The sequence below is a fragment of the Lates calcarifer genome, linkage group LG9 (genome assembly GCF_001640805.2).
Source record: "Lates calcarifer isolate ASB-BC8 linkage group LG9, TLL_Latcal_v3, whole genome shotgun sequence".
In the NCBI taxonomy this organism is placed as follows: Eukaryota; Metazoa; Chordata; class Actinopteri; family Centropomidae; genus Lates; species Lates calcarifer.
Genome location: NC_066841.1, coordinates 6588358 through 6605613, shown reverse-complemented (window position 1 = coordinate 6605613; position 17256 = coordinate 6588358). Strand labels below are relative to the sequence as shown.

Sequence of the window (17256 nt, the reverse complement as noted above, 5' to 3'; positions counted from 1 at the left end):
ATCTATCTCTTTAGTATGTTCCTACCTTTTCCAGACTGATCTCTACTCATCCACCCATTTACCAAACACCCAGGGAAATAAGAAATGTATCCCTTGACAACAAAATGAGAAGATACATCATAACACCATAGCTGACTGTTAAGGAGATGGTTGGAGGTTTGGGGGTGGATTTTTCTTGCACTTTCCTCCGCAGACATTTTATAGAATTAAGCCGACGACACCTCCATGAGACAACAACAGTTTCTGGCATCCCAGAACCACCTCCACACCCGCTGTCAGTGCTGATCAGACCCCTACACGTCTACAATGCACCACCACCCTGGCACTACACCTACAGTTATGGCTGTGCTTGGCAAACAGTGTTTATCATTTACTGTAAAAGAGGTAATATTTCAGATTTAACATTACAATTTGTGACAAAAAGAGGAGGTGGGGATTAGTTCATGTGTTGAGTTTGACAAAGAGGGTTGCTGTGGGGTCACTGAACATCTGATTATGTGTTTGGCTCGCGTGAGTGAGGAATGAATCAGTGCATGCATGTATGTATATCTGTTTACATGTGTGTGTGTATCTGTGTGCATGCACAAGGATCGTGGGAGGTGTCAGCAGGGTAAGCCACAGGAATATCACCCAGAATCCTTCAGTGATGAAAGGATCTAATTGCACCATGCAATGTGAAAAAAATGGGGAAAAAAATAGCAAGACAGACAGCGCACACTATAAGAACGAGAGAAAAACAAATAGAGAGAGGAATGAGAGAGAAAGACCCGGAGTGAAAAGTGAAAGAGACTGAGTTAGATGGTGATATATGACAGAAAAGGAGGATTGAGAAGAAATGTAGATACAAGCCAAGATGCCATTACAAACTCATCAAACGACATCTCACAGTTTTATGATCCCATAAATATAAATTCATTTAACATACTTTAAAAACCTGTGATGATACATCAGCTTTAACTGTACAGAAGGAGCCTTACAGAAGAGAATCTGTGGTGAGAATGTTTTACTTCAACGCACATTTAACTCAAGAGCAGACAAAGAACAGTCATTCACAGCTACAGTGTAAGGAGTTGGCAGAGGGTATTCTGTGTGTGTTTCTGAGAAATCTTAGTAAAGGGGACTTTATGGGCACATTTAAAAACTGTTACTGTTTAACTGTCTTGATCTAGACTGCTCCAGTTTGTCCTTGTGCATTGAATTAACTCACAGTGATAATCTGTGACCATAGCAGTTACCATAACCATAGTGCACACTGTTGTATGGTGTTCGCAGAACTTATGATTGGGGTCACTGCACATCAACAAAGGTCAACTTTGATCTTAACCCTCACTAGTATAGGGTTACAATACATGCAGTTATTGAGTGTCAGAATTCCAAACACTGTCTTAGTAACTGAGGAGTTGTAAAAACTGAATTTAACATAATTACGTGTAAAATTGTTTAATTACGTTTTTTTCATATCCTATTCGTATGTCATGTTTTCCAACCACCACTGGATACCGAATGAAGAATACAGTGTGAAAAATTTCACAGTCAGGCAAGACTCCAAGTTCACACCATGTGTTGTCCTGGTGCCTAAAGGCGCCCATAAAGCCCATAAATTATACTGAATAAGATACAGTGGCCATCCTCCTATTGATTTTATTGGAGCAGCATAAAAAGTGTAATTGAAATGGTTTTTAATGACTGAACATATGGTAACGATCTTAATAAGTAACAAGCCCTGCGCTGTTCATCACATCCACTTATGTCACCTTTGAGAAACGAGTTCAGCAGCAACGGGGTTCACCTGTGGAGGGTCTGTGATTGGAGAGGGCTTCGCGCTGCACTCCGCCCCCCTCGGCGCGCCGCCCGCCTCCCCAAACCCAGAGCGCACGCAGCTCCTCAGTACCTTCCTCTACCCTCAGCATAACATGAGCTCCCATCTCTCCGAGCGGACGCGTAACGATACAGATGGTTTCTTTACGGTATCCCGCTTTATGCTGACCGAGACTGCTGTTGTTTAGGAAAGAAAAAAAAACTCCCTCCCCTGTTGCCGGTTTTGTGTTTTCTTGGATGCGCCATGCAATCTCGCCAGTGGAGTTGTGGTGTTCGGCTGGTGGCATGGACGTGGGTTTGGAGTCTGGCATTGCTCGGAGCGTGGTGTATCCCCGCAAATGAAGGTAAAACACGCGACATTTTTGGGTTAATGACACAGTCTTTTAGTGCAGCGCTGGGGTTTCATTGGCACTGACAGGTCTGGCCGGTTAAAGGTCCGTTGTGTACCTTAGGTGCCCCCCCGACCGTCGGTCTCCTTCAGGCTGGCTTTACGCTTGCGACGGCGTTTGACAGAAAAGGAGGTCGCCTATAAAATTCATTTGAGCAGATAATGTTTATGACATCAGTGCCCCTCAAGTCAGCAGTGACTGAGTGTTCCGAAACGGCAAAAGCCGGAATAAAAAGGGACCTTTGAACAGAACATGCGTCTCTCCAGATAACCAGTCCTTTGAGGACTTGGCGGCGTCTACAGACGCACAGTGCGCTGCGAAAATCTCTGTATTCACCTTAACCATTCTCCTGTGCAGCGTGTAATGTCTTCACCGTACTGTTGCAGATATTTACCTGAAGACATTTTACAGCATTTTTAAATAAAATTTAAGAGACAGTCACGATGGGAATTCCAGTTTCCTTGGCTTGGCTTGTTTGCAGTGAGTTTTAATTGACCTTATAGTTTCTTCTCCTCTTGGGTGACGTTATGACTGTTTGCTTATGATTGCTGCTACATTCACATTTTAGGTTTATTCTAATCCAACATTCTGTCCCTGAAGATGTGGAGTGAGTCATTTTAACCTCTGGATTCAGCCTGTCAGTCAGTAACTTCAGTAGTCGCTTACAGCAATGTTCCTTGTCAGATATTAACAGTTTCGTGTCTTACCGCACAAAATCTGAAGCAATTATTTCCATGTGCGTGCAGCGACCGTCAACAGTTATCAGTTTTTATATCAACTGAACTAATGCACACCTGCATTTCCTCCTCCTAAGCCAAATACGGATCGCAGCTTAGTTTAAAAATACAAAAAGACAAAAAACGTAAAAAAAAAAAAAATAAAATAAATAAAATAAAGTATGGAAGAGTGTGTCAGATATTGTTCCCACGCTATTGTCCGCAGACGGAGCCGCGTTTTAACAGCTCGCGATGAATGCCATTGTTTGGGGCTATTAGACAAAATTATCCGGGAAGGGGGGGGGGCATTCATCAACCTCCTCATTCTTCATGTGGCAGATTTATTTGGTCAGAGTTTAGATTCACAAAGGTAGTTCCCAATGTGTGGCCATAGGACAGGCATGGGTCCTCTAGTGGTTTGCAGGGTATCCTTTAACAACGTATGTAATACTTCAAGTTCACCTAGGGTGTGTAGGTTACCCCTTTGTGGCAGTGTCCTCCGGATTAAATGACCACACCATGGTTTGGGACATTCAACATATGTATTAGTGCCTAACTGGATAAAGCACACTCTATATGAGCCTACAAGTTACAGAAAAGAGAGAAAAGTCTCATCCAGATCTCTGTAGTTTACTTTAAAGTCTAACCAAATTAATTACTTTTGAGGTTTCTCGTCTTTGTTATAACACAGCCTTGTTAAGGCCAAGCATGAGGCCGTGAGAATGCTGTGAATCAATGGCAGACTGGATCATATGTCTATTGATGAATAAAGAGAGAAAGAGCCGAGAACTCCTCAAAAACATCCACTTTTGATCTTTCATGTGTTAAAATTAGTCTGACATTTACTGTCTCTGTTGTCCTCATCTATCAAGTCTTTCCTTTGTTTTGCTCTGCAACAGCACATTGTTTCAAACTGTTTCATTTTCTTAAAAGTGCTCCCCCTCGAATTTGACTCAAAAAGCCAAGAACTTCTACTCAGCAAAATAAAACCGTTTAACACCTCACCCCTCAAGAGTGATTTGCCAGAGGCCGCCATTCAACACAAATTTTAGATTAATTTGGCACATATTTGCATTGCAATGGATAATCACACCACTGCATGCGTAATTGGAGGGGAGACAGAAGCACATAATTAAAATAGCCGCTATTCTGTCATTGGGGTAATTTATTGTAATTGTAGAAAAGTAAGATTAGACCATTTCTCAGCTCACCTTAGAAATCTTCGGGGAATCATTGGGGATTTTGGCCACTCGCCCATCTCAATTTTTACCTTAGTATGAGAGGGGCGTCCTACCAGGCAACGTGCTGAGGTTCTGCAGTGTAATGTGTCGCATTACACAGCAGACTTACCTCATTCACCTGTCTCTTTAAAACTGAAGTTCACCTTTAATTTAATTTCATTTGCAGCTACATGCCAGCCGAGTTTTCAGATCAGTGACTAATTGAAAGAAAAAAACAAGTAGCTAGAGAAAATCCTGATCCTCCCCGTGTTATATTAACATTTGTCTAGCAGTGGTGACAGTTTTCCTGCAGTGGGGTTCCACCACTGATGAATGATGCTGAAGAAAACTGTATGCACTGTGCCAAGTTGATTAATTTCCTCTCTTGAAACTAATCCATTCTTATTTAAATTGATCAATTTTCCGAGAAGATCTCGATACAGAGCCAGATGCCTCACATCTGTTTTAGAGATTATTGTGTTCAACTAATAATAAGGTCTGACTAATGAAGATGATCTGGGGTGTGTGAGTCCACACATTAGGGAGTTTAAAACCCATCACTTTGCTTTTTGTTGGTAATGGTGTTGATCAAATGAGGATGGGTAAATTTGGGTAAATTATAGAAAATGGCTTGAAAGAAGTGTGTGGTTCTTGCCTGTGTGTCTGTGTGAGAGCAAGAAGGCAGGCCATTAAGCCTAGAGTGATCCGAGCTAACATGTAAATGCCACAATCAAATATCATGAGGCACAGACGGGAAAATCAGGACTAAAGAGCCAAATTTGTTGAGAAAATGACATGTTTTAAAATAATAGGAGGTAAATATGGTTGCTAGACAAGACTGGGGTCAAGTTGGCTCTAAAACTCATCACCTGCAAGAGTGCCAAAAGTATGCAATTGAAAATAAATACTCTGACAGCCTTGTGCCTCCCAGATCAAATATTCAGCCGTCATTTCAAGAAGAATTTTATCAGTAATCCCCAAGCTGAAAATCCACTTATTCCTCAACATATTTGAAATACTTCGAGTATCCTTGAAGTAATGTCACTACAAGACTTTAAATCACTGTAGTCATTCAGTGGTGCAGACTTTCAATAATAACTTCTGTAGATCATTGTCACAGCCAGGCTGTAACTTGTTAGGTAGTTTGATCCTTAGAGAGAGTGAGAGAGAGTGAAAGAGGTAACATATCCCTTATGATCTAGTTCAGCATCACTTATCTCTTCTTTATGGCCTAATTAGTTGTCTAATCGCCTCCTAAGGACATCTTTTATTATTCTCTGTAGAGCAGTGGAGACAGTAAGACTAGAGAAGTGTGTGTAAGTGTATCTGTGTGTGTGTGTGTGTGTGTGTGTTGGGAGGAGTTGCAGACCAAGTATGTGAGTTACTGAACTAGCTCTCACCCCATATTTTGTTCATATCAAACCCATCCAAAGACAGTACCAGTTATTTGCATAGAAATCCTTCTGCTGGACCTTCTCTTTTATTGTTTGAGTACACAGTGTCAGATGCAGAGCAACCCAAACGATATCACAGATGAGATAAAGAAAACTGAACTCTGGCCTGACAAAACCCGAGAAGCGTTTATGACTGTGCATGTCAAGTCATGTTAAACTTAGACAAGTTTTGAAGCTGTTGCAAGAGAGCCTAAAATAAGATATATTATGTTCACTAATATGTGTTACTGTGTTTGGTGTCTGTGAAAATGCTGTTGGAGAATTTTTCACTAACTGTAAAATGTTGTAAAGTCATGACCAGGCTACTAGCTGAACAGGCCTCAAGTTGAGCTCCACCCAAAGAAAATGTTGCAGCTTGAAAATGTTTTGAAGCTACTTTGAATTTTGTAAGTCTCTCCAAATGTATCCAGAAATTCCTCTGTGAGCTCGCAGTTGCCTCTTTCAACAACAACTTTTCTGACTTTTATATTGAAGAAGCAGTTGGACACACTGATTGGCAAGATAAGACAGATTTCACAAGACTACACTGTCACCAGCGCTGCGCAAGATGGAAACATGTTTTGAAGAGTGCAGTGGTCAGATAATTGCAGTTGACAGCTTTCAACCGAGAAGCTGAGAGAGAAGGATTTTAATGGATCAGTTTGAGTTGAGAGCTGTGTTCAGCCCCTTGCCAGAGAAAACTGCATGGACGGGCATCTGATCCGCACCCCCCCAAAAACAAGATTCAGAATGTTTTTTTATGTGATTTTCTTGCTAAATCAGTACATATAATGTATTTGCAATTTAGCCAAGAGAACCACAGCATTACACTTACACTTTTACACATCTTTATGCAGAACACTTTCATAATCCCTCGGAAAATAGCAAATCATATCTCGAGAGCATTGTGAAATTAAATCTGCGAAACAATACAACAGTATGTCAGAGCGAATCAAGATAACTACATTGACAGCACAGAGTCATCACTCATAACAAAATCACACTGTTTAAGTGCTGGTGTTGGCTGAAAGCTGGATTTGAAATGTATTTTGTCCATGCTGTAGAGGCTGTCTGAATCCAATCCAAACCTTCTGACACAAAAGATCAACAGGCCTACAGACAGATAACTACAGGCTGCATGGAAGATAGGAAACAACCTGGGGAACTTCTGCTGCTTGCAATAATATAAAAACGGATAGGTTTGTTTAGGGTGACAGGGTTCAGCAGAGAGGGGTGTGCCGTGACCGTAAAATAATAATAATAATGCAAGTACATCTCAACCACCTGGAGGTGGGGTTGCTGCAGTGCCCCTGCATCTCACAGCTCTGGCTGAGCGACATCTCGGTGTAGAATCTCCACAGGACCAGCTGCGTCTTACGTTCATGGTACATCAATAAACAGCTGTCAGTGAAGATGTCCCCTTTTTGCATATTGCAGTGGATGTGCAAAATTTTTCCTTTACTTTTTCTTTGGTGGAGGGGTGTGTAACTGGGGGCACACAGTTGCACCCCACCTGCCAACCCCCACCCCAGGTTATATTTTTAATTGGAAATTTATTTAGAAAAATGCCCAACAATAGAAATCCTGTTACCTATGATAAGATTTAGTCTGGGTAACAGAGCTGGAGTGAATTTACAATAATGTTACAGATCAAACACTCTTCTTTTTAAATCCTCAGTTTGTCATAAAATTGGTGTTGGTGCTCAGAAGTACTTTGAATCTACTGAATACCTATGATTGTAGGTTGCTCCACCCAAACAGGTGATAAGTACACTTCCAGAAAATATTATAGGCCGAATTTTATGATAAGAAGGTACATTTTTCAGTTTTGTGAGTTTTTTTTAATTTTGATTAATTGATGTGTTCTTTCTCTGTTCTGACTGTGTTTTTAACCTTTAACAGTGAACCTGCTGGATTCTCGCTCTGTGATGGGAGACCTAGGATGGGTGGCCTACCCTAAGAATGGGGTAAGTATGACCATTGCTTAGATCTCTTTGTTACTGAGGGGTGATTTTTGGTTCGGTTTTCGAGGCACTTAGATGTGTTGTCCTCATTGTTTTTTAAACCATTAATACTCCATGTGACATGAAAACACCATTGACCATATCTAAATATAAACATCCGTCCATCTAAAATGAATGAGTTTTGTTAGTTTAAGTAGCTAACTCACTTTCTGGGTTTGACGAAAGACACCTGTATCTTTGAGATTTTACACTGAGGTGCAGGTACTTCATTTGTTTTATCAAGGTTAAAGGCCATTTCATTTCCAAGAACTCTCAGTTCATTATCAGGGTAAATTGAATTCATGAATAAGATACTGAAAGTCACCATGGAATATATTATTCTCAAGCCAGGAATTGAATTTCCATTTCCACCTATTCCCAGGGTAATGGCTAATTAGAGAATGACTTACTAGAGTTGGAAAATAGTTATTTCATGGTGTTATATAGTGTATTTTAATGAAAAATAAAGGCTGTTTAAAAACATATAATAATGTATTCCAGAGTTTCAAGACAACCTTAAGTCACGAGACAGTAGTTCACAGCCCAATCTGTCATCTTTCTCTGGAAAAAATTTAATTCCGTAACCTCAAGGGGGTTGATAGTGCTGGGGTTGGTTTATACAGGAATTCATTTGTGCACCCATTTGATCCATATGGAAAATCCCTAATATAGTTACAACTCCTGTTGGCAAATATGCAGCTATACACACCCAGACCAATAGTGCTGACCTTAGCGCTTTCACAGCTCTGGGTATTCAAATCACAGCCCACTCTGTGGCTGTATGTAGATGGGAGAGATAGTGCTGACAAAAGCAGCCGTATGCGCAACCATATTAATGAAGATGTGATTATGGTGTGTGGTTTCGACAATGCAACTGCATAAATAACTGCATTCAGGTTAGACGGAGGGAGAGAAGACAATGTAAGGATCTTTTTATCACATTATCTCTCATTGGCTGTTATGTTTTTGCTCAGCTACAGTTTACGTTGATTGAATTTAATCTTTTTCAGTTAAACTTGTTGTCTGGCATTGACAAACATGTCAGGCAAAATAAATAATCTTTTTCCTGTTTGGCATTTTAAATAACAGACGTTATCCATGTTGGCAATTATAATTCTTATCATGTTCACTATTTATACGACTGCGCCCAATGTTCAGCGCACACTCGCACATTCTCCACACACACAGACATGCATTCACACTTGGCAGCAGCAGTCTACCGTGGCTAAATAAGATATCAAGGAGGCACACATGTTTTTTTTGTTTTTTTTCCCTTTTTTGGGGAGGGGAGGGTGGTGGTGGTGGTGTTTTTTTTAAGTCTCATGTTCCAGATGGTTTGTTTCATCCCTCATTTTCTCCTCCTCCCTTTAATCCCCATCATCGCTTCTTCTCTCATTCTTCACTTTTTTTTGGCTCAGCTCTCATCCCTCTTCCTCCCATCCTTGCTTGTCCCCAAAAAATTTGTTTGGTTCCTTATCCCCATTTTCTTCTTACTCTTGTCATCTGCTCATCTTTTTTATCTCACCATCTACTCCCCCCTCCTTTCTGCTTTCATTTTCCAAAGCTTACATATGCCTCGAAAGTTCTTGAAATATGCATTTAGTAGCTTGAAATTGAAGACTACTGATTGAAGCATAGATAGTTTAAGTTTTCACTGTAGAAGCTTATTTTTCATCTATGATAAGCTCCTTGAACCTTAGTGTTGAGGTGAGGCTTCTTCTCTTCATTATACACAAACACTGTATAAACTGAAATTATAAAGGCTTTAAGAGGAGTCATTTTTAACATCTAATTTAGAACTGTGGCTTGAAGACATAATAGCTAGCAGGGGACCAAAGTCAAATTTTTGCCTTGAGGCCCCCCTAGCAGGTTAATCTGGCAATGTGGAGACAGATGTGCCGTGAGACAGAGGTGGAGAGAATTGGAGAGCTTCAGACAGTGACAGCCCAAGACAGCGCGTGAGAGAGAAGAAACCAGGCTTCATGCGACCTCGACAATACAAGTCCTCTGTCTCCTCCTGTTTCGCAGTAGAGGAGTGAAAATCACTGCAGATGGTAGAAAAAAAAGAGGGCATACGGGGAGTCAAGAAGACAAAGATAAATTGGAGAAAGAGGTAAGGGAAGGGAATAGAGTATGTGGCATTTAAAGTATCGCTAGAGCAGGATTAGTTTTTGTCTCCTCCCCATATATGACCGCAGCAGAGCAGATGAGGTTGATGAGGGTTTTGGATGGAGACAAAAGAGTAGAAATAGTTGCAGCCAGATTTTAATGCAATTAATAAACACTTGAGAAGAGATAGAATGTTGGGCATTATTCAAGTTTTTTGCTGACAGAGAAGGCAGGACAATTAGGAGGAAAACAACCACCAAAGTTCAATTAAGTAATTTGAAATTCCACATCAGAGCTACATTACAAGACATTTAACTGGTATTTAAAAATGTCATATTTGGAATTTCAGTTGGTTAATGAAAGGTTGCATCCTCAGCATTACTATTAGTGTAGTGTTGGATAAAAAAGGGGAAAAACTATATGGCAGAATTTTGGTTCCCTGCCCGTTGGGACTCTTCGGCTGTCAACCCGTTCTCATCTAATACCTTTATCATTTCCTGTTCCCATTGCATTGGAGGAGTGCGTGGTCATAGACTGGGTGGGCTGCCAATTATAGGACATTAGGTAGATGCTTTTATCTGCTGCATCTTTGAGCATCATGGAGGGGCAAGAAAAAGTAAGAAAAGTCAGGAAGCACGGTGCCATTAAAGGGATGAAACTCAAAATATGGACTCTTTTCCTGTTGAATCCATCAGTCTGTCAAATCGAAGAGCCTTTTTACTCCAAACATTAGTAGGCAATGGCGACTTGTTCTGTAAAGACCCCAGACACACTAAGCAAACCACAAAGAAGCTATAGTGCTGACTGATGAAAACCTCTTTGTTGCTTTGCGTCCCCTCAATTCTTCACTTTAAGCTTAAATCAAAGGAAAACACAAAGACTGTAGCTGATGGTTAGCTGATGGCTGATGTGCACCTCGTTCTGAGCCTGTGTGAGAGGAAAAAGTAAGAGGAGAACCCCAAGTCTTGGCAATGCACAAAGATGAACATGCCAAACTAGCCCGCCATTTTCACACTTCTGAATCTAGATTCACGCTCGTAGTACAGACTGAGAATAGGTCTGACAAAAAAGTTTCAGCTAGCACTGCAAAGTTTTGTTTTGGCTTTGGCTGATCAATTTTAAAAAGAAACACTATATCTAATTGTGGTTTTTATATTGAGATTACGATTTAAAATTGGATTATTTTCCATCTATTGAGGCCTCTAGTTGCGGTCTACACAGAAAAGACAACTGCCAAGCAATATTGATGACTTTTCCTCAGGAAAATTTACCATATTTTTCAGTTTGGCCAGTTACGGTAATGATGACAAATTGCAGGGGTTGGACAAGTGTGTTATGTGTATGTTGTTGTATGACCTAATAAATGAGAGCTAGAAAAAGGTTATGTCTAACAACATTCAGATATCAGACAACCTCTAATGATACAGCTGACAGCTCTGCATTTAAAGCTGCTTAAGCTAGCATTAATGCTAGCTTTATACAAAGGGACACACATAGTCTCACCATCCTGAATCCTAGAGATCCTGATTCAGATCTTTTCAGATGACAAGCTTGAACTTGATCACTTTAAAAGCGTACTGGAGATTCCACCAAATCTATTCACCAGTGATCCGTCTTCCACACTCCATGTGAAATGATGCGAGGCAATCAGTGCCATTTGCCCAAAGTCTTTTGCTCATGCAAAATGAAGAAAAAGAGGCGAAACTGACGGTGAAACCGTACTAAATTACCAAGCTGAGCAGCCTGTTTGAGAGCTGTCTTTCATTGACTGACTGATTCAGCATGTTCACTTAGCCTAAGATAGGGGCAAGCTAGCATCAAAGGTGCTGAACACACTGCAACAACTGTGCACAATGGTCGGGCACAGACACTCAAAGATGGCCCAGTGACAGCTAACAGTTGGCTCGGTGTGTCGGGGCTCTAAACTATCTGTCCCTAATGAGGAAGGGGAGCGGCTGTTTGAACAGTTCAAGGAGTGTTTGCTTAGAGATTTGTTGTGCTGCGGCTCTTGTGCTGTTCAGTGTATCCTCTCTTTTTCCCTTGACACATTACAGTACCATGAAGGAGGGAAGACAAGGAGAGGTAAAAAGCGGACAGAAGAGAGGAGAAAGATAAGAGAATGGTGGAGATTAACTAGAGGAAGTGTGACAGGAGGAAGGGAAGGAGGAGAGAAGTTTAAGGACAGAAAAGGAGAGAAGCAGAAATCAGGGACAAGGAGGAAGACGAGAAGCCAGGAGCTGCAAGTGGAAGGGGGAGAGATGGAGAAGTGGGGGATGTGGTCGAACAGTGTTTCTGGGTTAGACTTAAGATTGGATAATTAAAGGAAGAATAGAGGACACATAGAGGGAAAATGATGATAGACATGGATGAAATGAAAAGGCAGAGGAATGAGGCATGAGTAGGGGGATGTTAGAGTGAATGAGATGCAGGCAGAAATACATGGAAAAAGGGGGGGTGGGAGGGTTAGGGTTAGGGTTGAGGGGGATTCTTGTATGGGAGTGAGCAGGACAGATCTATTATAGTGTCATGACAGTCAGTGGTAATGGGGGGTAATAATAAGTCGCAGACAGCTTTATAGACTTTGAGCCAGGAGGGCACTCAGCACAGCCACAGGGGGTCTGCTGACGGATGTGACACACGGACTCACAAGCACACACCACACACATAATAGTGAACAAAACAAACACACTAATGAGAAACTAGAGGGATGCCTATAAGGACAGTTCAGTGTAGGGAGCAAGTTAGAAAAGGGCAGAGGGTAGAGAGTAGACACTGCAGAAGTGAAAGGGAGGTTAAGGCTGCATGAGAGGGTCTGTAAGGACTGAAATTAAGAACCTCTGATCACTGGGAACATTCACCATCAAAGGAACTCAAAACTCTCAGTCTGTTGGCTTTTTGATTGTTCACAATAAAGCGTCAAGTCACCCAAATTGCAGTTGGTGTTGAGAAACCATTCTAATACAATATACAAGAAGTTTCTTTGGAAAACATACATTTATAAACTGTAAGAGAGACAGTTCTTTTTGGAAGCAGTGTCGTGGTAACTCAGTGGTTCTAATGGAAACTGCACACAACAAGCAAACAGGGATACTGTTTTAAGGAATGACACAGCAGAAATCTTTGAAACATATCCGAAACCTTCAGCAGATAATTATAAAGGTATCTGTATTGCTAGATACCACGAGGGATAAGTGGGGAAAAAATGTTGCTTTCTTGGACTTTGGGTGAACTGACCCTGTAAAAAGAGACTATGTGAATTACATGAAAGGTGAGGTGGGTGCACTGAAGATTATAATTTAGAATGTTTTTTTTTTTTTTTTAAACAAACAGCAGTTAATTCCTTTACAGAAACAGAGAGAGATAAAGAGGCAAATCAAAAATAGATATGCCATAAAACTAGTAGTTAGATTTTAAACAGTACAGTATTTAGTGCATGCTTCTGTTTCTAAAGCAACTCACATTATCAGCATGGGTGGCCCTGACCTTGCGGTGTTAGTGTGTTGCTCTCTGAACCAAGCTTCGTGTTTGACCTCTGAGGACCCTACCCACCTAATACCATGTACTGAAGTCTTACAAGGTCCCATGAAAAGGCACTTGAACTTCCTAGAAAGCAGCTGCGTCCTGCAAATCCACGCATGCTCAGTGGTCACATCAAGTGTGTGTAACTAAAAAGATCTACCACTAAAGTGTGTAGTGTTTTTTTTCCTTAAATGAAAGCCCTTTATTTTATACTTGAGATGGATCCCCCCTATTTTAATAGGAAATACATCACATCAAGAAAGTAAGGACACCATTTCATGGAAAGCAAGAGTTTGAACCCAGTAACCTTCAATGGAAGAATGCACTTCTAATCTCATTTCATACAGGGTATTTATTGGCAAACTAATGGCTCATGTTAAAGCATTGTAAAATGACTCAGTTTTTAAACGACTTAGCTTATGCAAGTGTCATGTCCCACTTCCATTAGTAATCAAACACTATTAATATAGTCGAGCTGCGGAGTGGGAAGATTTCCAGTGGCAACAATGGCAACCACGCTTCATCCAGAGATACTGAACCCATTTGGTTCCATGCAAGACCAGTAAAGGTCATCTGTTCAACTCCCTGCTGGGCTACCAATGATGATTGGTGTGTATGTGTGTGTGTGTGTGTGTTAAGCTGTGTAAAGCTCAGAGCAGGCTGGTGGATCTGTGTGATCTAACCAGTAAGAGGCTTAATGTCTGCACTGGGACTGACTGGGCTAGAGTCTGGGAGAGATAGGGACTCAGTCACACATAAAGATATGTTTGTGTATCTATATTTGTGAGGACCCTCCTCAACATAATGCATGAAACCCTTCCCCTTAACCTAATCCTAACTAACATAACAACATCTGAACCCCCAACTTCACTGAATTGGCAACATTCAAAGTGTCTTCACTTTCCACTTTCCTCACTCTCAGGGACTAAAACTGAAAACGCACACTGTAAGCATATAAACCCTAAGGTATGTGCGTTTAACAAGACACATACTGTATAATAACACTTGATAATGCCTGTATTCATTCACAAATGGTTCAGAAACTGAGTGATAATAACCATAAAACAACAGAGAAAAGACTAAAGCAAGGAGGGATAAAAAGAAAATTGTGAAAAAAGACAGATGGTGAACAAGACAGAGAGAAGAGAGAGAAAAGACAAAGACAGAAGGTTGTACACAACAGCTACAGCAAGGATTGATTAATATGGGCTATTAAGCTATAACACCAGATCATAGTCTGGTCCCTCTGGCCATATTACAGTGACATGATGAAGCGCCTGTATTAGCCATGGGAGAGTGCTAGTGATGCAGATAATAGCCATATCCCAGGAGACCTGCAGAGGGAATTAATGCTGCTGTCTGACACACACACACACACACACGCAGGCATGGATGCAGACGCTCACATAAGCACAAGCTAGAACACTGACAGAATAATTTACATATATGCACACACACAGGCAGGAATGGATACACATACACACTTTATGGAGCTCTGGCTGTATATTACACACAGATGAACACACGTTTAAGTGCACGTTAATTCTTTTTTTCGCTGACAAGAACTCTACCTCTCATTTATGGTAAATGCATATATGCCCTATAACACTATCTCATTCTTGTCTGTCTGTTGCAGTGGGAGGAAATGAGGTGGAAGGGATGAGGATTATTCTGCTATCTATACGTAGACACTCTCTCTCTCTTTAAAATTTCCTCCCTACTGTTAAGCCATTCAAAAACGCATTGCTGAGGGTATAATTTGAATTTTTCTAACACTAGCACAGATATGATACCCCAGTTTTGACACTGATATCAAAACTAAACTTTTTTTGATTCCTTGCTTTGAGGACTACAGCCATATATTTCCATTTTATACTACTTTATACTTCACTAAATTCCAGATAGAAATGTTGTACTTTCTGTACTCAACTACATTTATCTAATATTTACAAGGTACTTTTCAGATTAGGTTTCCGCATAAGCAAGACATATATGAAGCTTATAAAATCCACTGCATAGCCAGTGTTTGTGAGCAGTTGAAGACAGAAACTTCTCAAACTGTGTCATTGAAATAACTGTTCCAGGCAAAGAAATATAAAATTAACCAATATTCCATAACAAATACCTAAAATCGTCCAAACATATAGATATCAATTTGTGTAATTGTTTCTAATTTCCTTTCTTGTGACCCTTTTGCAGGGGCCTGACCTCTTGGTTGAGTATCATTGGACTAAACTAAGTATATGTAAAGTAGATTAAACTAGCTCCATTTAACTACTTACAACAGTAAAATGCTACTTACACTTTGATGCATCAGTGAGTACTTTTACTTTTGATACTTTAAGCACAATTTCCCATAACAGCACCAGAAAAGTACTAAGCTTTGATACCCAGCTCGACATCCTCATTATCAAAGGGAAGTGCTCTCTTTCCCTTCTCCCTGTAACCTCCTGTCTTTTTTCTGCCTCAGTGGGAGGAGATTGGTGAAGTAGACGAGGACTACGCCCCCATCCACACCTACCAAGTGTGCCGGGTCATGGAGCAGAACCAGAACAACTGGCTCCACACCAACTGGATCCTGACCGAGGGCGCCCAGCGGGTCTTCATAGAGCTCAAGTTCACCCTGAGAGACTGCAACAGCCTGCCTGGTGGGGTCGGGACCTGCAAAGAGACGTTTAACATGTATTACTACGAAACGGATGGGGACGAGGAGGAAATGGAGGATGGAGAGATGAGAGATGGAACGGGGATGACGGAGGAGGAAGACAGGGTGATGAAGGAGAGCAGATACATCAAAATTGACACCATAGCAGCTGACGAGAGCTTCACAGAGCTGGACCTGGGGGACCGCGTGATGAAGCTCAACACTGAAGTCCGTGATTTAGGTCCTTTGACCCGAAAAGGCTTCTACCTGGCGTTTCAGGATTTGGGGGCGTGCATCGCTTTAGTCTCGGTGCGAGTTTTTTACAAACGCTGCCCGTTTCTGGTGAAGAGTCTGGCTGAGTTCCCCGACACCATCCCAGGCTCAGAGGCCTCGCAGCTGGTGGAGGTGGTGGGCCGCTGCGTTAATAACTCCCTGCCTCTGTATGAACCTCCCAGGATGCATTGCAGCACGGAGGGAGAATGGCTGGTGCCTATCGGGAAATGTGTTTGCCAGCCAGGGTTTGAGGAAATCAACGGATCATGTCAAGGTGAGAGGGAAAGTAAAGTTGATGTGGTTACTTATCAAGCAAAAAGCATCACATTATCCCAAATCGAGTTTTTCAAAAGTGAGAATTTCCCACTTTTTACTTATTTTTTACATATCACTGCTCAGTGGTCACATTTGTGGTCTTCTTGGGTTTGCGAGTGCACATTCATATTTGTGCTTCTTTTGGGTTACTGTCTTCATCCTGTGTGTTTATTTTTATATCCATGCATGTTTGTTTTTAGTATTGTGTGCTGGAGTGTGTGCATGGATCTGTTTATTCTTTTACTAAGAGTGCTTCTCACTGCGTGCATATGCGTGTCTGAGTGTGTGTGTGTGTGTTTCTCCCCAGCTTAGTGCAGGGTATTCCCCTGAGCCCTGCAGCACTTTGCTGCTCTCACACAGCCGCTGTTCTGCTCCCGACTCGAGCCCAAACATCCCCACCGCCGACCTTAACTGCCATTTCCACGGGCACCCAGGGCCTCTCTATTTTTCTCTCCTTCACTCCTCTCCAATCTTTCTCTGTGCTTTCTTTAAATTACTCAATTTTCAGACTTGCACACTAGACTCTACTTGTGTAGCCAAGAGCAGTTCTGAGTGGCATGGCGAAATTTCAGAAAAAATCCAGAGGATGGTTATTGCGGCGGGCATGAAGCTACGTGGTACAGAAAATTGAAATGTGTGATTATCTGGTAGCTCTTGAGTGTTTCATCTCTTCACGCAATGTTCAATTGTCAGTCTCAAGTGATGAACTAACTTTTTGCTTTGCTAATTTGCACATTCCTTTGTAGGAGTGTGTGCGTAGTGTATAAGAAATCTGAATTTTATAAACCCACTCAACCCTTGTCCTTTGTACTTTCTA

At 41.3% G+C, this 17256-nt stretch overlaps 1 protein-coding gene across 1 annotated transcript in view; it reads left to right on the top strand.

Annotated features, from left to right (window-relative positions):
• Positions 1–1877: 1877 nt before the first annotated feature.
• LOC108886022 (ephrin type-A receptor 5) overlaps positions 1878–17256 on the top strand; it is a 60821-nt gene continuing 45442 nt past the window's right edge. The window contains exons 1-3 of the mRNA XM_018680621.2: positions 1878–2162; positions 7479–7543; positions 15678–16398. Coding sequence (XP_018536137.1) covers positions 2063–2162; positions 7479–7543; positions 15678–16398 — 886 coding nt within the window. The 5' untranslated portion in view covers positions 1878–2062. The remainder of the gene's footprint in view (positions 2163–7478; positions 7544–15677; positions 16399–17256) is intronic.